The sequence below is a fragment of the Pseudophryne corroboree genome, chromosome 11 (genome assembly GCF_028390025.1).
Source record: "Pseudophryne corroboree isolate aPseCor3 chromosome 11, aPseCor3.hap2, whole genome shotgun sequence".
Taxonomy (NCBI): domain Eukaryota; kingdom Metazoa; phylum Chordata; class Amphibia; order Anura; family Myobatrachidae; genus Pseudophryne; species Pseudophryne corroboree.
This window is the reverse complement of record NC_086454.1, coordinates 144600583-144625095: the sequence shown is the minus strand read 5'-3', so window position 1 is coordinate 144625095 and position 24513 is coordinate 144600583. Positions and strand designations below refer to the sequence as shown.

The window sequence follows — 24513 nt, the reverse complement described above, 5'->3', positions numbered from 1 at the left end:
TGAATAGAAGCCATTTTACACATAAACCATCCTGTACCAGATCACAGAGGATAACACAGTTTTTGCAAGACAACATGATATGAGTGTTGGTGTTCCTGTAAGTGTACTCTTGTCACCTTTGCCGCTCTTGGACATGATAAATAATCAGCACTTACACAGTGTACTACACAATTTGTGACTGTAATCACTTTATCGTTCTAAAGTGATATCAATCTGACCCTTACCCATGCACCCGCATTGAGGATCAGAAGACCAACTGACAAACATATATAAAGTCAGCAATCACACTAGCAGTCAGACACATGTTATATATTAGTTATATGAGCACATAATCAACTACGAACACATTTTGAAGTATGTAGGAGTACATATTACTGAATTCTGTTTTATACAGATCTTAACATATTCAGATGCAATGCGAAGAAAACCACAGTAATGTACAGACTCATATGCAATAGGTACTTAAATGTAACTATTCATACTAACAAAAGTAGATAAAAATTTAGTGCTGTATAACCCGTACTCAGTAGAGTGGGATACAGGGAGACTCCCCTCACTTCCAAGATCGATCAATACATTAGCAAACGCTGAGTGGATCCAGACGCTACTAGTGTACACCGCCGCTCTGGGAACTTTTAGTGCATACAGACGCCTGTATTGCGACCGGGTCTCTTCGCGGTAGCGTTTAGTGAACACAGCCGCAGTTGCCTATGCTTTGACAGAGACCCCTCGTGGTAGCGTCTGAGACGGAAGTGAGGCAACAGTTCATGGCGGGAGATTCGCGGAAACTGGTCATGAACTGGGGGAAGGGTGACCAGGAGAGCGTCTAACTCTCCACCGCTGACATCAACCCTAGGGATCGCAGCCTCATACTATTCCTGGTGCCTTATGATCCCTAAGGCCTAGCGCTGGAGCACCCGTGCTGGCGGCGCGTCAGCTACTGTTTGGTAGTCTCCTTCCAATACAGTGCGGCTGTGTCCGTATTCCCCGACTACGGGGAACCGTTGCCTTTCCTTCTCCCTGTGCTCCGGCCACAGCCTGGTAACGTCTGCTGGACCTGCTAGTATATCAGACACAGACGCCCGCTGAGACAGCACTGTACACACGGGTAAGCGTTGTTGCGACCCGGCGGAGAGCTGTTGGAGCGACTCTTTCCAATATGCATATAAGACACTGTTTAGAAAGATCGCTCAAAAACATAGTAAGACTATAAAAATAAAATAAGAAAGCTTAGTACTGCCATAGAACAGCAGCCCTCTGACCATGGTCCAGCTCCTGCTGCACCAAACAAAAAACTGATTTGCCTGAGCCAGTGGGCAGGGATATATGGACGGGCCTGTTGCATCCTGGGAGGCCTGAAAGCTTGTGATCGTTTGGTGCCAATCCGCTGTTGCGCCATCATATCCCATTGTCATCCTGTGGACCCTGCCGGAGAAAACTATAAGTAAAAAATATATTCCCTATTACGGGCATACCGTGTGTGCCCGTAATAGGGAATATCTTTTTTCTTCTAGTTTTCTACAGTTATGCCATTCCCAGGAGCACCTACCAAGATTTAATGGGTATATACCTATTACATTGAATAAAGGGGAAAGGACAAATATATAATATTTAAGAATACCAAAGAATTAGACTATAGGGTGTCAGTGAGACCTTCTACCTATCCCGACCCTGCCGGAGAAACAGATGTGTCGCTGTAACAATATCAGTCAGAATGTGGCGCTTCTTCCGGATTCCTACTCTTTGCAGCCTCTGTACAATCCTCCAGCTCTCTGCTTCCCTAAGCATCACCTGAGGGGGCGGCCCAGTGCATGGGTCCTTCTTTCTTCAACTCTCCTCCACAACTACCCTAGTTGGCAATGTCTTCTTCCCACTGGAGATAGGCTCAGTTGTTGAGGCTCCATCCTTGTATTGGGTTCACCTGATGCCTAGGAGCCCAGTCTTTACTGGATATGCATTCCAAGGATATGTGCAGGTTTCTTATTTTAAAAAAAAGTTATCTGATAAAAATAGAAAAAATGGCATGAGATCCTCCTCCCCCAGTCTAGCACAGACCACTCAGCACACATCTCTCCCCCCGTCCAGCACAGAAAAAAATAGCATAGGGAGAAAAAACAAAGCATAGCAAATGTAAAAAACAAAAACAAAACAATGTTAATAAAAACTCACCATTTTTGTGGACAAATAATCATCATGGCTAATTGGATACCCCCTAAACCTCAAGAGAGATTTCTGCTAAGCCAGTTCTTTTTGTGACTGGGAAAACAGAAATTTGTTCTGTATCAACCCTCATACCAAACTGTGGAACAAAGTTTTTCTTTAACACTATGGACAGATGATAATACTGTAGGTTCCGGGGGGCAAATATATTAAACCTGGAGAAGGTATAAGGAAGTGATAAGCCAGTGATAAATGCACCAGCCAATCAGCTCCTGTTAATTTACATATTGGAGCTGATTGGCTGGTGTGTTTGTCACCTTGCACTTATCACTGGTTTATCACTTCTCCAGGTTAATACATCTGCCCCCAGATTTGCAATGACATTGATCTCCAAACAGCTAAATGTAACAATGTGCTTAAGGATAAAAAAAACACATCGCTGGTGAGAAAAAAAAAGAAAAAAAAGCAGGCGTCCAAAAAGAATGAAGGCTACCTAGTATAGGGGGATTTGGGTCATGCTTTTTTTCCTTGTGAGCCACTAAGCAGGAACGCTGAACCTAGAATATCCTCCATGTGACGGGTTGGGAATGGAATCCCGCCAGTTGGTATACGGACACCGGGATCCTGGCCGTCAGCAGGGCTGCGCTCGCCACAGGTTCTGGTTCCCACTCTATGGGTGTCATGGACACCCACGAGTGGGCATAGCCATGGTGCAGCTGTTGACGTTCGGGATCCCGGCATCAGTATACTGACCACCGTGATGTTAACTACATTCACATGTGACCACTGTGCCACATTCACAATTGGTACACAAATAAAAATCCAGATCAGACAGGCAAAAAAAAACAACCAAACATTGATATATTGGCCTATTTACTAAGTCTTGGAGAGAGATAAAAGTAACAACCAGATAATTTTTCAAACACAGCCTGTAACATGGCAGTTAGAAGCTGATTGATTGGTACTCTCTCTCTCTCTCCAAGGCTTAAGGTGGGTACATCTCTATACAACCCTCAGCCCATTCTCCCAATATTGTATAGATGTGTATGCTGTGCCGATACAGGAGAGTTAGGACTGGGACGTTGCGTCTTGTGTACAATATAGCTGATCACCCAATAGAGGACTTGCTACCACCACCTCGCAGGAGGTCAGAGGGCGTCATCTGCCTCGCTGATCGGGAGCGTTAACCTGGTCAGACGGAGCCGGGGCACACATAGGTGTGCGCACCCCTTTAGTAAATAGACCCCCATAAACTTTCAGGGGCATGAATATCATTCACTGCCTGTCCGAGTAGAGGAGGATTTACCCACTGGTTAGAGCAGCCATGGCATCTGATATAGAAAATGGACTTGTTTCGATATCAAACTGTATAGGTGGCTATGAACCTTAAGTTAACTAAGTAATTGTGAAACATGCAATATCACAAGAGAGCGCTAGATACCGATCATTACTATATAAACATTTTATTCAATCACAAAATAAAAGCATAAAAAATGCAATGCATATTTTCCTAAAAGAATTATTCTCACTGCTGATATTATTTACACGCTGCCATATACTGTATCCCAATTGTATATTGCACAGATGTCCACATCCAAAAGACCAGTGTGGCTGGTTCGCTCCAAAGCAAATTATAAAGTCCCAATTTGTTTTAGGGAATGTGAATGGTGTTCACTAGACGGTGACTGTTCAGCTGTATAAACGATGGGCGCTATGCTACTACCTCCTCATGACTGCCAAACAATTTTGTGCTCACCACTTATTCCTTAGAGTCTCATGTGAGGCTGGCTGTCAGCATGCGGAATCAGTTGTGGTTGGTGGGAGTGGCGGTGTTCTATTCAGTTCACCGGGGAGGGAGGGCGCCGTTCGTAGCTGTAGAATTCAGGCAGTTTGCTGTGTGCTGGAGTCCGGACTGTGGTGCTGTGTTTGTGTAGATCTCAGGGAAAAAGAGCAGCGTGAGATGTCCTTAACATGTTTCTCCGTGAAAATCAAACCACGGTTTCATCAGAAGGTAAGTTAACTGGTTTTAAGGGCCCTATTCAGTACTGAATGCATCTGAGATGCTTTCGCATTTCCCCGGCTCTGCGCATACGCATGACCCAATGCAATCGCCTCTGCCTTATTGGCAGGCAGAGGTGTTCCACAGGGTGGTGTTGCAGGAGAAACGGGCAGGTTGGCACCATTTTTAGGGCGGTTGCGTGATGCCGCACTCGCCCGCTACGACTGGAGACATGGTGGCAGGCCGACTGCCTCCGCGAGGCTACTCTAAATCAGGGATACGACTGCGTCGTTGGCCGCCATTAGTATGCTGGACTGCACCACTCATGTGCAGGAATGAGTTAATTGAACTCCCCCATTTAGACAGTGTCAATAAACGACTAAAATGTAAAAGCACACAGGACTGTAGCATGTAAACTATTTACGGAGATTCACCATGCAGGACATCTGCTGTGGGTGGGAGGGAGAAATTAGTAATAGTTTAGGACTTGCAGTTTTCTGAGTAGCTACAAATGTTAAAGGCATTTATTAATGTTTTCTGTTTACAGGGAGGGGTTAATAAAGCAACTTGATTTTATTACCACCATAAACAATGTAGCGATTTGTGTATCAGATATAACTCAGAAAATCCAGCATTTATTAAAACTATATACAAATGATCATACAGACATATACAAAACCTTAAAAAAGAAAAAGGAAAGTGGTGTCATCACAATATAACATGTACTAGAAGCTACTGCTAAAGAATCTCTGAAATCTGCAGTCTGACTGTATCACAATAGAAGTGTCCCTCATTGTTCCCACCCCCAAAGATGAGCAGTTCACGAGGGACGCAGGCCTCACTGTCTTCTCTTACCCCAGGGAGGGGCAACATGGAAAATCCAGCACGGGGAGAACGGGGCAAAGAATTGTGAACCAAGGAGGTCCATGTTTTTGTCACTGTCACAATAGAAAAATAAAGAACAAAAATAAAAATCACCAAATGACGTGAACACACAGATATGAGTAATATATGGCCAATATACATTTAGGATCTGAAAATTCATGTCATTGAGTAAGAATAAAGGCTCCCGTACTGCAGTAAGTTATCTGGTACTGTGTGCACACTTGTTTTAAAGTTACTGACCTCTTAATATTTATTTTAGGATCTCCTTAATACCAGAGTAGATAGACTAGACCAACAAATCAAACCATAATATAGGTTAGTGATTGCTTATAATACAATAGAGAGAAGTCTCTGCTCTCTCCCTGGCCTGATATGCTGTACTCCGGCGCTCTGCTGCTGCTGCAGGTGGGATGGAAGTGTTACAGGAGAGGCGATTGCTCCCGCCCCCAGTCCGCCTCTGATACAGTCATTAAAACGGTTTCCCAATCACAAAGTTGTTAGAAACCACAGAAGCAGCAGACACAAAAATTATACGTAAAAGTAGTCTCACAGTATGCATTGGTGTATGAAGTAGCAGTAAAAGCAGCATAAAGGGAGCAATTTGATGCTAGTCCGCATAGAACCAGCTCTCCAAATACCTCATTTTATTACCTGTATTGAATATGTAAGTGTCACCGAGGGCCTGGTTCCCATCATATCCTCCATGAATTAAGAAACGAGAATCGGAGACACAGGCAGCAGAGTGCCAGCTAAGGATACAAGGGATGTAGCAGTTATTGCAGGGAATGGGTCATATACAAGTACTTGTTAGTATTAATAAATAACCTCCCTGTAGCCAAAATGCATAATAAATATTTAGAGAGTGTGTGTGTGTATAGCTATAAAATGGTCAGTGTGGAGAGGGGTGAAGGCACCCACAGCGAGCCTGCAATGGACTGCAGATTCAGTGATTGATATATATATATAGGCACACCTATTTCCTGACAAATCAAACTCACTTGTGACTGTTTAAAGCCTAAGCAAGTAGAATGTCAGGGCAAGTTGGAGTCTACTCTGGTTACTCAGCAAACACATCAGCCATGAACTTAAAGAGTAGAGAAGCCAAACATTAAATACATTAGTTTAATATTTTGAAACACAACTGTCCCCACACATGAAACATTAAATATACAAAATGGAGTGGCTAATCAATTCAAGCACTCATACAATAGATCCCAGTGACATTCACATCCCACTTACCAGCGAGGGCTGGGAGAGCTTCCATTAACTTCAACTGGGGAGAACTCCATGAGACCTGGCAACATAAAGTAGTAGAAGGGCACAGAAGGGGGGGGGGGAACAATTCAAACACACAGATAGAAAAAGCAACAGAAATATAAATAAAAGTGGTTACAGTGGAATATAAAAAACACAAAAAAAAATAATAATTACAAAACAGGTATGGCATGGCAAAAGCAGATCTATTGGACAAAAATAATCCTAATGAACCCTGTGGAGTCCATGGACCCCACCCAAAGAAGAAATATGAATTTAGATACACTGGGTTTCAGGTAAGTTACTACTACTAGCGAGTGCACTACAGCAGCAGCTGTGAAAATCCAAATAAGAAGGTCCACTTGGATTTGGTACTGTGACAATCTCTGGGAGTAAGGAAATAAGAACAGAGCTGTGGAAATCCACAGTGATTAGGGTTCCAGCAAAGAAACAGGTCCCAGTACAGACATTGTGCATAGGTGGCCACTGATTTTTAAGGGACACTTTTTTTCCCCACTTGTGGATTATTGCATTTGATCATGTCATATTGGTGTGCATATCCAGAAGCTGTATTTAACAATGAGGCTGAGTATCAGTTGGCTTGGCCAGCGATAACAGAAGGATTTAATGGAGATTTTCCTGATTCTGTATTTATTTCAACTATTCACGGCCAGCACTACTAAAAATTGTTGCCGGACTGATGGATACTCCAAGTAATATGAAAATAAACTTTCATATTTGCTGTATTAAGAGATCAGTTATGTAAACAAATTACTTGATTGAGGTTTTACATACAGTCCTTTGTTATGTTCATTCATTATTTGTTGTTTATCATCAGATATGTAACAAAATGTATTACTAACAATTTTTTAAACTTGCCCTGCTTAATTGAGACACTGGTTCTATTTCACTTAGAGTCTAATTCAGACCTGATCGCAAGAGTAAACTTTCTCTCTAATGGAAAAAAACCATATGCACTTCAGGTGGGGCAGATATAACATGTGCAGTGAGTAATGCCCCATACACACGGGGTGACTTGCCCTGTGTGCTGAGCGATCTGTGCTAACCAGTGGTTTTAATGCACATGCTAGTTGATCTAACTAGACTACATGTGCTAAAGATCTGAGCTGGCAATGGCGACGCACGGGACCCCGCATTGCCATCGCAATGGGGTGTACACATATAGCGATAAGTGCTTCATTTCTAAGCAATCTAGACCGATCGCTTAGAAAATAGGCAAAAATCGCCCAGTGTGTATGGGGCGTTAGATTTGGGTCTGGTGTGTGTTCTAAATTGTAGTGTAAAAATAACGCAGCTAGTATTTAACCTGCACAGAAAATAAGATTTTAAACCTACCGGTAAATCTTTTTCTCCTAGTCCGTAGAGGATGCTGGGGACTCCGTAAGGACCATGGGGTATAGACGGCTCCGCAGGAGACATGGGCACTGTAAAGACTTTAGAATGGGTGTGCACTGGCTCCTCCCTCTATGCCCCTCCTCCAGACCTCAGTTAGGACTGTGCCCAGAGGAGACTGACAGTACGAGGAAAGGATTTTTGTTAATCTAAGGGCAAGATTAATACCAGCCCACACCATACATACAGTACAACATGGAATGAACCAAACCAGTTAACAGTATGAACCAAACAGCATCAGCCAAAGACTGATCTCAACTGTAACATAACCCTTATGTCAGCAACAACTAGGGACGGGCGCCCAGCATCCTCTACGGACTAGGAGAAAAAGATTTACCGGTAGGTTTAAAATCTTATTTTCTCTTACATCCTAGAGGATGCTGGGGACTCCGTAAGGACCATGGGGATTATACCAAAGCTCCAAACCAGGCGGGAGAGTGCGGATGACTCTGCAGCACCGATTGAGCAAACAGGAGGTCCTCATCAGCCAGGGTATCAAACTTGTAGAATTTTGCACAAGTGTTTGAACCCGACCAAGTAGCTGCTCAGCAAAGCTGTACTGCCGAGACACCTAGAGCCCACCTTCCTAGTGGAATGGGCCTTTTTTTTAATTCGGTAACGGCAATCCAGCCGTAGCATGAGCCTGCTGAATCGTATTACAGATCCAGCGAGCAATAGTCTGCCTTGAAGCAGGAGCGCCAACCTCGTTGGCTGCCTACAGGACAAACAGTGCCTCTGTTTTCCTAACTCCAGCCATCCTGGCTACATAAATTTCTAAGGCCCTGACTACCTCAAGGGACCTGGAATCCTCCAAGTCACCCGTAGCCACAGGCACCACAATAGGTTGGTTCATATGAAACGACGAAACCACCTAAGGTAGAAACTGAGGGCGAGTTCTTAACTCCGCCCGATCCACATGGAAAATCAGATAGGGGCTCTTGTGAGACAAAGCCGCCAATTCGGACACCTGCCTTGCAGATGCCAAGGTCAACAACATGACTACTTTCCAAGTGAGAAAATTTAAGTCAACCGTTTGAAGAGGTTCAAACCAGTGTGATTTAAGGAACTGTAACACCACGTTAAGGTCCCACTGGGGCACAAAAGGTGGCTGGATGTGCAGCACTCCCTTTACAAAAGTCTGGACTTCTGGGAGAGAAGACAATTCATTCTGAAAGAAAATAGATAAGGCCGAAATCTGCACCTTGATGTAGCCTAACTTGAGGCCCATATCCACTCCTGTATGCAGGAAGTGGAGAAAACGACCCAGCTGAAAATCCTCCGTAGGAGCATTCTTGGCTTCACACCAATATACATATTTTCCCCAGAAACGGTGATAATGCTTCGCCGTTACTTCCTTCCTAGCCTTGATCAGAGTAGGGATGACTTCCCCCGGAATACCTTTCCTAGCTAGGATTTGGTGTTCAACCGTCATGCCGTCAAACGCAACCACGGTAAGTCTTGGAACACACAGGGCCCCTGTTGCAACAGGTCCTCCCTGGGAGGAAGAGGCCACGGATCTTCTGAGCATTTCCTGAAGATCTGAATACCAGGCCCTTCGAGGCCAAACTGGGACAATGAGAATTGTCTGCACTCTTGTTTTTCTCATCATTCTCAATATTTTTGAGATGAGTGGAAGTGGGTGAAACACGTAGACCGACTGAAACACCAACGGTGTCACTATGGCGTCCACCGCCACTGCCTGAGGGTCTCTCGACCTGAAACAATACTTCCGAAGCTTCTTGTTGAGGCGTGACGCCATCATGTCTATTTGAGGAAGTCCCCAACGACTTGTTGCCTCTGCAAATACCTCTTGATGAAGCCCCCACTCTCCTGGATGGAGATAGTGTCTGCTGAGGAGGTCTGCTTCCCAGTTGACTACTCACGGAAAGAAGACTGCTGACAGAGCACTTACATGATTTTCCGCCCAGCGAAGAATCCTGGTGGTTTCTGGCATTGCTGCTCTGCACCTTGTCCCGCCCTTGCGGTTTACATGCGCCACGGCTGTGACGTTGTCTAACTGAATCAGAACGGGTAGGTTGCGAAGAAGATTCCCCGATAGTAGTAGGCCTTTGTATATGGCCCTTAACTCCAGCACATTGATCTGGAGCCACCACAAGAGAGATACCCTGGCCCTGGGGGACAGGCTTATCCTCCGATGCATTTGTAGATGGGACCCTGACCACTTGTCCAGAAGGTCCCACTGAAAAGTTCTCGCATGGAACCTGCGGAACGGAACGGCCTCGTAGGCCGCCACCATCTTTCCCAATGCTCGAGTGCATTGATGAACGGACACTCTTTTTGGTTTTAGCAGGTCCTTGACCATGTTCTGGAGCTCCTGGGCTTTTTCCACTGGGAGAAAAACACTTTTTTTCCATGTCCAGAACCATGCCCAAAAATGACAGCAGAGTTGTCGGAACAAACTGCGACTTTGGTAGATTTAGAATCCAGCCGTGTTGTTGTATTACTCTCAGGGAGAGAGCCACGCTTTTTAACAACTGATCTCTTGATCTTGCCTTTATCAGGTGATCGTCCAAGTATGGGATAATTGTGACTCCTTGCTTGCTCAGAAGCACCATCATTTCCGCCATAACCTTGGTGAAATTTCTCGGGGCCGCGGAAAGCCCAAACGGCACGTCTGAAACTGCTAATGACAATCCTGTACAGCAAATCTCAGGTACGCCTGATGAGACGGATATATGGGGACATGAAGGTATGTATCCTTTATGTCCAGTGACACCATAAAATCCCCCCCTTCCAGGCTGGAGATCACTGCCCGGAGAGATTCCATCTTGAATTTGAACCTTTTCCAATATAGGTCCAGGGATTTTAGATCCAGAATTGGTCTGACCGAACCATCCGGCTTCGGAACCACAAATAGGGTTGAATAAAACCCTTTTCCCTGTTGCACTAGGGGAACCTTGATAATCACCTGCTGTTGACACAGCTTTTGTATGGCAGCTGAAACTATTTCCCTCTCTGGGGGGGAAGGTTGGCCAGGCCAATTTCAAAAATCGGCGTGGAGGCACAACTTCGAACTCCAGTTTGTAGCCTTGGGATACTATATAGACCACCCAAGGATCCAAGTCCAACTGAACCCAGACTTGGCTGAAGAGCCGAAGACATGCCCCCACCGGTGCGGACTCCCGCAGCGGAGCCCCAGCGTCATGTGGTGGATTTTGTAGAGGCCGGGGAGGACTTTTGTTCCTGGGAACTAGCCATAGCTGGAGTTCTTTTCCCTCTACCTCTGGCGGAACTAGCCGTAGCTGGAGTTCTTTTCCCTCTACCTCTGGCGAGGAAGGAAGAGCTCCGACCCTTTTTGAACTTATGCGCCCGAAAGGACTGCATCTGGTATTGAGGGGTTTTCTTTTGCAGTGGGGGAACTTAAGGCAAAAAAGAACTTACCCACGGTAGCCGTGGAAACCAGATCCGCGAGGCCGTCCCCAAATAACACCTCACCTTTGTAAGGCAAAGCCTCCATATATCTCTTTGAATCAGCATCACCTGTCCATTGACTGGTCCACAGGGACCTTTTCTAGCAAAAACTGCCATGGCATTGGCTTTTGAACCCCACAGCCCAATATCTCTCGCAGCCTCTCTCATATATAAGGCTGTGTCCTCAATGTGACCCAAGGTCAACAAAATACTATCTTTATCTAGTGTGTCTATGTCAGATGACAAGTTATCTGCCCCCGCTGCAATAGCGGAACCCACCCATGCCGAAGCTCCTGCCGGTCTGAGCAGGGCACCCGTAGTCGCATAAATTGATTTTAAGGTAGTTGCCCGTCTGCGAACCGCAGGATCCTTGAGGGTTGCCGCATCCGGGGACGGTAATGCAACCTTCTTGGACAAGCGCGTCAAGGTCTTGTCCACCGTGGGCGAGGATTTCCACCGTAACCTGTCCGTCGCGGGAAAAGGATACGCTATAATAATTCACTTGGGAACCTGCAGTTTCTTGTCAGGAGTTTCCCAAACCTTTTCAAATAAAGCGTTCAGCTCATGAGATGGGGGAAACATTACCTCAGGTTTCTTTTCCATAAACATGCAGACCCTCGTGTCTGGGACAGAGGGGTCCTCCGTGATATGCAAAACATCTTTTATTGCAATAATCATACATTGAATACTCTTGGCCACTCTTGGGTGCAACCGTGCATTATCATAGTCAACACTGGAGTCGAAATCAGTGTCTGCTATCTGGGAAAGGGGACGTTTATGTGACCCTGATGGGTCTTATGGCACAGTCAAAGCCATGGATTGACTCCCTGCTCTATCCCTGGACACTGCTGCGTCCAATCTCTTATGTAATAAATTCACATTAGCATTTAAAACATTCCACATGTCCACCCAATCCGGTGTCGGCTGTGCCGACGGAGACACGATCACCATCTGCTCTGCATCCTCCCTAAACAAGTCTTCCGCCTCAGACATGTCGACACACACGTACTGACACCCACACACACACTGGGATAACTGAAATATGGGGACTGACCCACAATAAGGCCCTTTGGAGAGACAGAGTATGCCAGCACACACCCAGCGCCACAATATACTGAAAACAAAAGTCCCAGTCTAAATAGCGCTTATAACATAATATTTGCACCAAATAATGTGCCCCCCCCCCATTTTTGCCCCCTGTTATTGCGTGCAGCAGGGGAGAGTCCGGAAGCAGATTCTCTGCAGCATGCTGTGGAGAAAATGGCGCTGGTTAGTGCTGGAGGATCAAGCCCCGCCCCCTCGATGGCGGGCTTCGGTCCCGCTCACATCTTTATACTGGCGTGGGTTTTAGAACATACTGCCCCTGCAGTATCTAAACTTGCTGCCAGATTAAACCGAGGTGTTTATTGCTGCCCAGGGCGCCCCCCCCCCCCCCCTGCGCCCTGCACCCATGCTGTGCCTGTGTGTGTATGTGGGAGCAATGGCGCGCAGCATTACTGCTGCGCATTACACCTCAGTGAAGATCTGAAGTCCTCTGCCGCCTTTGAAGTCTTCTTTCTTCTTATACTCACCTGGCTTCTATCTTCCGGCTCTGTGAGGACGACGGCGGCGCGGCTCCGGGACGAACGGCGAGGATGAAACCTGCGTTCAGACCCTCTGGAGCTAATGGTGTCCAGTAGCCTAAGAAGCAGAACCTATCATTTAAGTAGGTCTGCTTCTCTCCCCTCAGTCCCACGATGCAGGGAGCCTGTTGCCAGCAGTGCTCCCTGAAAATAAAAAACCTAACATAAGTCTTTTCAGAGAAACTCAGGAGAGCTCCAATGCAGTGCATCCAGTCTCCACTGGGCACAGGATTAACTGAGGTCTGGAGGAGGGGCATAGAGGGAGGAGCCAGTGCACACCCATTCTAAAGTCTTTACAGTGCCCATGTCTCCTGCGGAGCAGTCTATACCCCATGGTCCTTACGGAGTCCCCAGCATCCTCTAGGACGTAAGAGAAAATAGGATTTTAATTACCTACTGGTAAATCTGACAAAGTAAAATCTCTCTCTAATGGGCAAAACCATGTGCACTGCAGGTGGGGCAGATATAACATGTGCAGAGTTAGATTTGGGTGGGTTATATTGTTTCTCTTATATCCTAGGGGATTATTGGGAATCCATTTGGTACCATGGGGTATAGACGTGTCCACTAGGAGCCATGGGCACTTTAAGAAATTGATAGTGTGCGCTGGCTCCTCCCACCAGTCTAGGAAATTGTGCCCTAGGAGACGGACATACTTTGGAGAGAAGGATAGATAAGGAAAGTGGTGAGATTACAAACCAGCACACACAAAACAAGAGGAAAGCCATGCTAACCAAACTTGAAACATGAACAGCAACAGCTGAACAAACCAGAATACTTAAGCAAGCAACAGTGCAAGAAGAACGGAAGCACCAGGCGCCCAGTATCCGTTACGGACTACGAGAAAAGGATTTACCGGTAGGTAATAAAAATCCTATTTTCTCTTATGACCTAGGGGATACTGGGAATCCATTTAGTACCATGGGGAAGTACCAAAGCTCCCAAAACCGGGTGGGAGAGTGCCGAGGCTCCTGCAGAACTGATTGACAATACTGGAGGTCCTCAGAAGCCAAAGTATTGAACTTGTAAAACTTAGCAAACGTGTTCAAACCTGATCAAGTAGCTGCTCGGCAAAGCTGTAAAAGCAGACACACCCCGGGCAGCCGCCCAAGAAGAACCCGACCTAGTAGAGTGGGCCTGTACAGATTTTGGAACCGGCAAGCCTGCCGTGGAATAAACATGCTGGATAGTGATGGGAAAGAAGAACAAGCGCCATATGGTGCAGTATTTTTAAATAATGTGTTGCATATATAATAAATGAAAAGGTCCGTACCAGATAACCACTTGTGTTCGTGCCTATCACTCCTTTATCCAGTAGGAGTTTTCCACCAAATATCACCTTGTATTGTGATATAGCAAATCCTGATTCAGTAGGTATATTCCACCGAGATGCACCAGGCTTGATGGCAGACAACGGATGGTACAGTAGCTTGGAGCAATGAGGAATTCAACATAAATTGGCAGACACTGGCGTACACTTATGTAGAGCCCAAAAAGCAAACTGTAAATCAGCAACCTATTCACATGAAGACTGGAATACAATACAGGTTGAGTATCCCTTATCCAAAATGCTTGGGACCAGACGTATTTTGGATATCGGATTTTTCCGTATTTTGGAATAATTGCATACTATAATGAGATATCATGGTGATGGGACCTAAATCTAAGCACAGAATGCATTTATGTTTCATATACACCTTATACACACAGCCTGATGGTCATTTTAGAGAATATTTTTTATAACTTTGTGCATTAAACAAAGTGTGTGTACATTCACACAATTCATTTATGTTTCATATACACCTTATACACACAGCCTGAAGGTCATTTAATACAATATTTTTAATAACTTTGTGTATTAAAAAAAGTTTGTGTACATTGAGCCATCAAAAAACAAAGGTTTCACTACCTCAGTCTCATTCAAAAAAGTCCGTATTTCGGAATATTCCGTATTTCGGAATATTTGGATATGGGATACTCAACCTGTAATGACAAGTGGTTATCTGGTACGGACCTTTTCATTTATTATATATGCAACACATTATTTAAAAATACTGCACCATATGGCGCTTGTTCTTCTTTCCCAATACTATAGAATTTCCAATGACTGAACATACCCGGGTCATTTTCTGAGGAACTGAGCTGCCGCCAGGAAGTCTGGAGTGTGCCTATAGGATTTAGATGATCCTACCATTTTACTGTGGACATTGACTTTTTAAGAAAGAATTTCTAAATTGCTAATTTCAGACCCCTAGAGGGCAATTCCGATTGTTGGATAAGCGCACTGATCTATAAAAACAATTGTCGATGCTGGATAGTGAGCCTGATCCAGCGTGCAATTGACTGCTTTGAAGCAGGACACCCAATTTTATTGGGATCATAGAGAACGAACAGCGAGTACAATTTCCTGTGACGAGCTGTCCTCTTTACATACACCTTTCAAAGCCCTCACAACGTCCAAAGACTTTGAAGTAGCAGAGGTGTCCGTAACAACCGGAACCACAATAGGTTGGTTGATGTGAAACGCAGACACCACCTTAGGAAGAAATTGCTGACGAGTTCTGAGTTAAGCTCTGTCCTCATGGAAAAATTAGGTAGGGGCTCTTGTGAGACAACGCCCCTAGCTCCGACACGTTTTGCTGAAGCCAAGGTCAACAGTGTGACGCTCTTCGATGCAAGGTACTTTATGTCAACCTCCTGTAACGGTTTAAACCAGTCCAATTGGAGGAACTGCAGCACCAAATAGAGATCCCAAGGTGCCGTGGGAGGCACAAAAGGAGGTTGTGCAGAACACCTTTCAAGAACGTCTGGACCTCAGGGTGAGAAGACAATCGTTTCTGAAAGAAAATAGACAAGGCTGAAATCTGGACTTTTATGGAGCCTAGACGTAGGCCCACATCCACTCCTAACCGCAAAAAAAAGCAGGAAACATCCCAGATGAAATTCCACCGCAGAATATTGTCTGCTCTCACACCAAGAGACATTTCTTCCAAATACGTTTAGACGTTACCCCCTTCCTGGCTTGGATCATAGTCGGCATGGCCTTGTCAGGAATCCCTCTCCTGGCTAGCATTAGCCATTCAACTTCCATGCCGTTAAACGTTGCCGCGGTAAGTCTTGATAGACGAATGGGCCCTGTTGCAGAAGATCCTCGCGAAGAGGTAGAGGCCACGTATATTCAAGTAGCATCTCGAGAATATCTGCATACCAGGCCCTTCGTGACCAGTCCGGAGCAATGAGGATTGCTTGAACCTTTTCCCTTTTTATTCTCTTTAGAATTCTTGGGATAAGAGGAAGAGGAGGAAACATGTACAACAGCTGGTAGACCCACAGAGTTGTCAAAGCGTCTACCGCCACTGCTTGTGGGTCCCTTGACCTGGAACAATACCGCTTGAGCTTCTTGTTGAGTGGCGATCATGTCGATTTGTGGATATCCCCACCGATGTGTCAACCACCGGAACACCTCCGAGTGAAGGCCACACTCCCCCGATGCAGGTCATGTCTGCTGAGGAAGTCTGCTTCCCAGTTGTCTACTCCCGTAATGAAGACCGCTGACAACACCATGACGTGTTTTTCCACCCAGAGGAGAATTCTGGACACCTCTGACATTGCGGCTCTACTTTTCATTTCGCCCTGTCAGTTTATGTGCGTCACTGCCGTCGCATTGCCCGACTGGACCTGAATAGCCTGATTCTGAAGAAGAGATTAGGTCTGCAGAAGGGCACTGTATATAGCCCTGAGTTCCAGAATGTTTATTGGAAGGACGACTTACAGACTTGACCATCTTCCCTGAAACTGCACCCCTTGGGTGACTGCACCCCAACCTCTGAGGCTTGCGTCTGTGGTTAGCAGAATCCAATTCTGAATCCCAAACCTCCGACCCTCGACTAGGTGATAAGTCTGTAGCCACCACAGGAGGGAGATCCTGGCTTTTGGGGAGAGACGTATCCTCTGGTTCATGTGAAGAACAGATCTAGCTGGAAGGGCCTCGCATGAAACTTTCCGTACTGAAGCGCCTCGTAAGAGGCCACCTTTTTCCGCAGAAGGTGAATGCACAGATGCAAAGAGTTCTGGGTTGGCTTCAGGACAGCCCAAACCATCGACTGGATTACCATTGCCTTTTCCAAGGGAAGGAACACCTTCTGAGACTCTGAGTCCAGTATCATTCCCAGGAAAGGGGGCTTCTGTGTTGGTTCTAGGTGAGATTTTGGTAGGTTCAAAATCCACACATGACCCAGGAGTAGTCTGGTTGAAAGGCCAACGCTGTCCAACAACCTCTCACTGGAAGATCGTCCAGGTACGGAATTATGTTCATTCCCTGTTTGCGGAGTAGAAACATCATCTCTGCCATCACTTTGGTGAACACCCTCGGTGTTGTGGAGAGACCAAATGGCAGTGGTAGCGACAGTCCTGCAGTGCAAACCGTAGATAAGCCCGATGAAGCGGCAAGATTGGAATGTGAAGGTACGCATCCTTGATATCCAGAGACACTAGGAATTCCCCATCCTCCAGACTTGAGATCACCTCTCTCAGACACTCCATCTTGAATTTGAACACTCGTAAGTACGGGTTTAATGACTTAAGGTTCAGAATCGGTCTTACCGAACCATCCGGTTTCGATACTACAAACAAGTTGGAATAGTACCCCTTGTTTTACAGATGAGGTAGAACTGGAACAATGACCGGAGTCTGTACCAGTTTTTGAATGGCGTCCTGTGAAACTGGTAAGCCTGATTTGAAGAATCTGTGAGGTGGGAGCTCCTGGAACTCCAGTCTGTAGCCCTGGGAAATAAGATCTATGACCCAGGGATCCTGGCACGAACTTGTCCAGATGTGACTGAAGAATTTTAGCCTGGCTCCCAGCTGCCAGTCTTCCAGGCATCTCGGTTCACAGTCATGCTGAAGGTTTTGAGGAAGCAGAGCTTGAGCCCTGTTCCTGTGAACCAGCAGTTGCTGGTTTGCGTGGTTTACCTCTAGCACCTCTGCTGGCTGTAGAAGAACCTCTGGGTCTGCCCTAAACTTGGCCGTCCCCGAAAGGACTGTAAATTGGGACCTGAGTAGGCCTTCCTAGCTGGGGGTGCTGCAGAAGGAAGGTATGTAGACTTACCCGCAGTAGCTTTGGAGATCCATTTGTCTAATTCATCTCCAAAAAAGGCCTCGCTTGTGAAAGGGAGGCTTTCGACGCCTTTCCTAGAGTCTGCATCCGCAGGCCACTGGCGTAGCCATAGACCCCTGCATGCAGACACTGCCACCGCCGTAGTGCGTGCATTAAGCAAGCCTATTTCTTTCATGGCTTCCACCATAAAATTTGCAGAGTCCTGTATATGCTGTAGGAACAAGATAACCTCCTCCTGAGGAAAGGTGTCTAACCCTTCAATCAGGTTACCCGACCATTTGGCAATGGCTCTTGTAATATACCCACATGCTATAGTGGGTCTCTGAGCAACCCCAGCAGCTGTATACAAGGATTTGAACGGTGTCTCAATTTTGCGGTCTGCCGCATCTTTTAGGGAGGCTGTACCTGGGACAGGCAATACAATTTTTCGTGACAGCCTGGATACTGATGCATCCACTAGCGGTGGATTTTCCCATTTTTTCCTATCCTCAGGAGAAAAAGGAAAGGATGTTAACAACCGTTTAGAGATTTAAAATTTCCTATCAGGACTAACCCACGGTTCTTCAAACAGGGTATTGCGTTCCTTTGACACAGGAAAAGTGGCTTAGGATTTCTTTTTTTTATATTAAAATAAGATTCCCCACTCTCCTCTGTCACCTTATCAGGGATATTTAGAACTTCTCTGATAGCTTCTATTCCCTGCGACAGAGTACCCTCCCCACCACCATTTCTGACCCCTCATCACCAGAGTCAGACTGCAGGATATGGGCCAAAGTGTGTTTTTGCGGACAAATGGCAGGGGACTGAGACATTGGTTTGGGTACGGAGTCTCTTTTCATAAACTCAGTCATAGATTGTCTTAAGTATTGCGTCTCTTTCTCATTCCAAGATAACTTAGTAGAGATTGTGGAAATCATTCCCCTAATGGAGTCCAGCCATGCTGGTTCTGCCCCACTAGCCTGGGAAGGGACACTACTTTGAGTACACACTAGTGAGCCCCCTGGGGAAGAGGAACACTGTGCCTTACATGAAATACACTCTTTGCCTGACATACTGTAGCAGTGACAGCACACACACAGGAAAAGGATAAAAGCACAAATAACGCACAAAGAGCCCATCCAGGGGGAGACAGAGGGAGTATGGAACCAGCACACGGTGCCCTTAACACTAATGCCAAGCTTAGCCGGGTCGCAGAATAAGTACCTAGATTTGGGATTTAGTACACTGATAATCGCTCCTCACCTGCTATTACCCCTGGTACCGCTGAGGTAATCTGGAGTCTCTCCGGAGGAGCTGCGCATCCCTGTCAGTCAGCGTCTGTCAGCTGCAGAGGGAAAATGACGCTGGTGAACCGCTGGATCTGCTCGGTGAAGCCCCTTCAATGGCAAGCGGTCTTCCCACTCTGTTTTATACTGGTTGTCTGTGTCTAAGGGCATAAAATGGAGACAGACTCCTTTTATGGCTTTATTGCCGGTCTGTGTCCTTAGTCCTTACACAGTGGGAGACGCAGTCTGCCCCGTTTAGAAGCCGTGCGTCTCCGTACCCTCATGCCGCCATAATGACCTGCTAACCAGGACGCCGGCTTAGTACTCACCACTCTATCTTCTGGCTCTGTTAAGGGTGGCGGCGTGCTGCGGGAATGTACGCTCGCCGTGATGCGGCTTGCGAATAGTTCCCTCAGGAGCTAGTGACCTGTCAGCGGAGAACGGGACCATTAACCCTGAGAGAGGATTCCCAGTATTCCCTAGGACGTAAGAGAAACAATATAACCCACCCAAATCTAACTCTCTCTGCACATGTAATATCTACCCCACCTGCAGTGCACATTGTTTTGCCCATTAGAGAAATATTTTGCTTTTGCGATCAGGTCTGTATTAGGCCCTTCATTTGAAGTGTTGTGGTCAGGACCCCGGTAGATGGCATCCCAACAGTCAGAATACAGACAGCAGGATCCCGACGGTCAGAAACCTAACGGATCCCGAAGGTAAGTACTGCTCTTAGGGTTAAGTTACAGAGGAGGAAGGGGGATAGGGCAAAAATACTTACTGTGATCTGTTGGGATCCCGCTGTCTGTATTCTGATTTTAGGGATATTGGCTTATCTTAACACTGTCAAATCAATCTTGCTTTGGATGCTTGGTCCACGATTAGAGTTTTTGTTTATATTATTTCAATTTGAATCTAGTGGTGAATGTGCATGTTTCAGCCATAAAAAAAAAAAACTAAAAAAAAACCACACAACCAAAAAACGACCCCATTATTTTCAAACTCACATTAAATCCTTTTCTCTGAATATGTCAGGGGACACTAGAACTTTGAGATCCTGTATAGTGGCTCATTCAGCGGTCAAAAACACCAACCCCCCCCCCCCCCTCCCCCCACGCTTTCCAGTATATCAGTTATTATCCTAACCATATCCAACAGGATGAGAGATCACATGGGTACAAAACAAGAGATGGGAAATACAATGTCCTCCAATAGTATTTACCTTCATACCATAAAAAAAGAAACCTAAACCAATAAAATAGTGAGCGCCCAGTGTTCACAAACGCAGTCAAAGGAAAGGATTTAACTTAAATATAGAAAAAAAAATTCTCCTCGATCCTCAGGGTACACCAAGACCTTGGGAATTTTGTAGCTACCCTTCGTTTGGGTGGGTACGCTCAGATATATCGGAGATTTGCAACATCTTTTGTCCAAAACTTGTATCTGTTGCCCGAAAACATTTATATCTGTAAATATTGGTAAATGTATGGCGAGAGAAGCAGGTAGTTACCATGTAAGAAATGTAAACTCCACAGAAACCAAGTATTTGAAGAGGATGTTGTAAAACGCTATGATATATGGAGGCTGCACATACATCACAGTATAAAAGGCCTGCCTTTCCGGTAAAATTGCCATATACTTCGAAAGATCAAAGATCTGAACTTTTATAAAAACCAAGCCTCAACTAAAACCAGATTTGTCATCTAAAACAGAAGAAACTGGGCAAACTAAATAAATTGCTCGCACAAATTTTACATTTTCCTCACCCTTTGATAATCTACTGTCTGAAATCTTCTTTCTGGCCATAAACATTGTCCCAACCACATTGTCAGAGAAACACATTGCCTTATAATCACGGGTGAAATGTAGAAACCAACCTGGTTTTTCCTTTAAACACATTTCTGCATTAGAAAGTCCCCAAGCACTCACCAAGATCCAGTAGGTAGAGGTCATTGTAACACACAGGTGTGTCCCATCCTCCGAATATATAGAGGTCTCTGTTCAACAAGCATGCAGAGTGCCTGAAGAGAAGACAAAGGGTTAAGGGCATAAGTCCATATATTATATACAGCAACTTTAATTCCTACTTTTAGACAGACAAAATCCACATTTTCATTGACAGGAGCAAAATCCTGGAAAGGCTTCTAATAAAAAATAAAATAAAAAAATAAGATTTTACTTACCGATAAATCTATTTCTCGGAGTCCGTAGTGGATGCTGGGGTTCCTGAAAGGACCATGGGGAATAGCGGCTCCGCAGGAGACAGGGCACAAAAAGTAAAGCTTTTTCAGATCAGGTGGTGTGCACTGGCTCCTCCCCCTATGACCCTCCTCCAGACTCCAGTTAGGTACTGTGCCCGGACGAGCGTACACAATAAGGGAGGATTTTGAATCCCGGGTAAGACTCATACCAGCCACACCAATCACACCGTACAACCTGTGATCTAAACCCAGTTAACAGTATGATAACAGCGGAGCCTCTGAAAGATGGCTTCCTTCAACAATAACCCGAATTAGTTAACAATAACTATGTACAATTAATGCAGATAATCCGCACTTGGGATGGGCGCCCAGCATCCACTACGGACTCCGAGAAATAGATTTATCGGTAAGTAAAATCTTATTTTCTCTATCGTCCTAGTGGATGCTGGGGTTCCTGAAAGGACCATGGGGATTATACCAAAGCTCCCAAACGGGCGGGAGAGTGCGGATGACTCTGCAGCACCGAAAGAGAGAACTCCAGGTCCTCCTTAGCCAGAGTATCAAATTTGTAAAATTTTACAAACGTGTTCTCCCCTGACCACGTAGCTGCTCGGCAAAGTTGTAATGCCGAGACCCCTCGGGCAGCCGCCCAAGATGAGCCCACCTTCCTTGTGGAGTGGGCCTTTACAGATTTAGGCTGTGGCAGGCCTGCCACAGAATGTGCAAGTTGGATTGTGCTACAGATCCAACGAGCAATCGTCTGCTTAGACGCAGGAGCACCCATCTTGTTGGGTGCATACAATATAAACAACGAGTCAGATTTTCTGACTCCAGCTGTCCTTGCAATATATATTTTTAATGCTCTGACAACGTCCAGTAACTTGGAGTCCTCCAAGTCACTTGTAGCCGCAGGCACTACAATAGGCTGGTTCAGATGAAATGCTGACACCACCTTAGGGAGAAAATGCGGACGAGTCCGCAGTTCTGCCCTGTCCGAATGGAAAATCAGATATGGGCTTTTGTAAGATAAAGCTGCCAATTCTGATACTCTCCTGGCAGAAGCCAGGGCTAGAAGCATGGTCACTTTCCAAGTGAGATATTTCAAATCCACCTTATTTAGTGGTTCAAACCAATGAGATTTTAGAAAGTCCAAAACCACATTGAGATCCCACGGTGCCACTGGAGGCACCACAGGAGGCTGTATATGCAGCACTCCCTTAACAAAGGTCTGGACTTCAGGGACTGAAGCCAATTCTTTTTGAAAGAAAATCGACAGGGCCGAAATTTGAACCTTAATAGATCCCAATTTGAGACCCATAGACAATCCTGATTGCAGGAAATGTAGGAATCGACCCAGTTGAAATTCCTCCGTCGGAGCACTCCGATCTTCGCACCACGCAACATATTTTCGCCAAATTCGGTGATAATGTTGCACGGTTACTTCCTTCCTTGCTTTAATCAAAGTAGGAATGACTTCTTCCGGCATGCCTTTTTCCTTTAGGATCCGGCGTTCAACCGCCATGCCGTCAAACGCAGCCGCGGTAAGTCTTGAAACAGACAGGGACCCTGCTGAAGCAAGTCCCTCCTTAGAGGTAGAGGCCACGGATCTTCCGTGATCATCTCTTGAAGTTCCGGGTACCAAGTCCTTCTTGGCCAATCCGGAACCACTAGTATCGTTCTTACGCCTCTTTGCCGTATAATTCTCAATACTTTTGGTATGAGAGGCAGAGGAGGAAACACATACACCGACTGGTACACCCAAGGCGTTACCAGCGCGTCCACAGCTATTGCCTGCGGATCTCTTGACCTGGCGCAATACCTGTCCAGTTTTTTATTGAGGCGAGACGCCATCATGTCCACCATTGGTCTTTCCCAACGGGTTACCAGCATGTGGAAGACTTCTGGATGAAGTCCCCACTCTCCCGGGTGAAGATCGTGTCTGCTGAGGAAGTCTGCTTCCCAGTTGTCCACTCCCGGGATGAACACTGCTGACAGTGCTATCACATGATTCTCTGCCCAGCGAAGAATCCTTGCAGCTTCTGCCATTGCACTCCTGCTTCTTGTGCCGCCCAGTCTGTTCACATGGGCGACTGCCGTGATGTTGTCCGACTGGATCAACACCGGTTTTCCCTGAAGCAGAGGTTCTGCCTGGCTTAGAGCATTGTATATTGCTCTTAGTTCCAGAATGTTTATGTGAAGAGACGTTTCCAGACTCGTCCATACTCCCTGGAAGTTTCTTCCTTGTGTGACTGCTCCCCAGCCTCTCAGGCTGGCGTCCGTGGTCACCAGGATCCAATCCTGTATGCCGAATCTGCGGCCCTCCAATAGATGAGGACTCTGCAACCACCACAGAAGAGACACCCTTGTCCTTGGAGACAGGGTTATCCGTAGGTGCATCTGAAGATGCGACCCTGACCATTTGTCCAACAGATCCCTTTGGAAAATTCTTGCGTGGAATCTGCCGAATGGAATTGCTTCGTAAGAAGCCACCATTTTTCCCAGGACTCTTGTGCCTTGATGTACAGACACCTTTCCTGGTTTTAGGAGGTTCCTGACAAGCTCGGATAACTCCTTGGCTTTTTCCTCCGGGAGAAAAACCTTTTTCTGAACCGTGTCCAGAATCATCCCTAGGAACAGCAGACGAGTTGTCGGCATTAACTGGGATTTTGGAATATTCAGAATCCACCCGTGCTGTTTTAGCACTTCTTGAGACAGTGCTAATCCCATCTCTAGCTGTTCTCTGGACCTCGCCCTTATTAGGAGATCGTCCAAGTATGGGATAATTAATATGCCTTTTCTTCGAAGAAGAATCATCATCTCGGCCATTACCTTTGTAAAGATCCGAGGTGCCGTGGACAATCCGAACGGCAGCGTCTGAAACTGATAGTGACAGTTTTGTACAACGAACCTGAGGTACCCCTGGTGTGAGGGGTAAATTGGAACGTGGAGATACGCATCCTTGATGTCCAAGGATACCATAAAGTCCCCCTCTTCCAGGTTCGCTATCACTGCTCTGAGTGACTCCATCTTGAACTTGAACTTCTTTATGTACAGGTTCAAGGACTTCAGATTTAGAATAGGCCTTACCGAGCCATCCGGCTTCGGTACCACAAAAAGAGTGGAATAATACCCCTTCCCTTGTTGTAGAAGAGGTACCTTGACTATC

General features: G+C 46.0%; 1 protein-coding gene across 2 annotated transcripts in view; it reads right to left on the bottom strand.

Annotated features, from left to right (window-relative positions):
* Window positions 1–4774: 4774 nt before the first annotated feature.
* LOC134969153 (RING finger protein B-like) overlaps window positions 4775–24513 on the bottom strand; it is a 108417-nt gene continuing 88678 nt past the window's right edge. For both annotated transcript variants that reach the window (XM_063944909.1, XM_063944908.1), the window contains exons 8-11: window positions 21076–21167; window positions 6284–6338; window positions 5696–5793; window positions 4775–5097 (exon numbers count right to left, since the gene is read on the bottom strand). In XM_063944909.1, coding sequence (XP_063800979.1) covers window positions 4898–5097; window positions 5696–5793; window positions 6284–6338; window positions 21076–21167 — 445 coding nt within the window. In that variant the 3' untranslated portion in view covers window positions 4775–4897. The remainder of the gene's footprint in view (window positions 5098–5695; window positions 5794–6283; window positions 6339–21075; window positions 21168–24513) is intronic.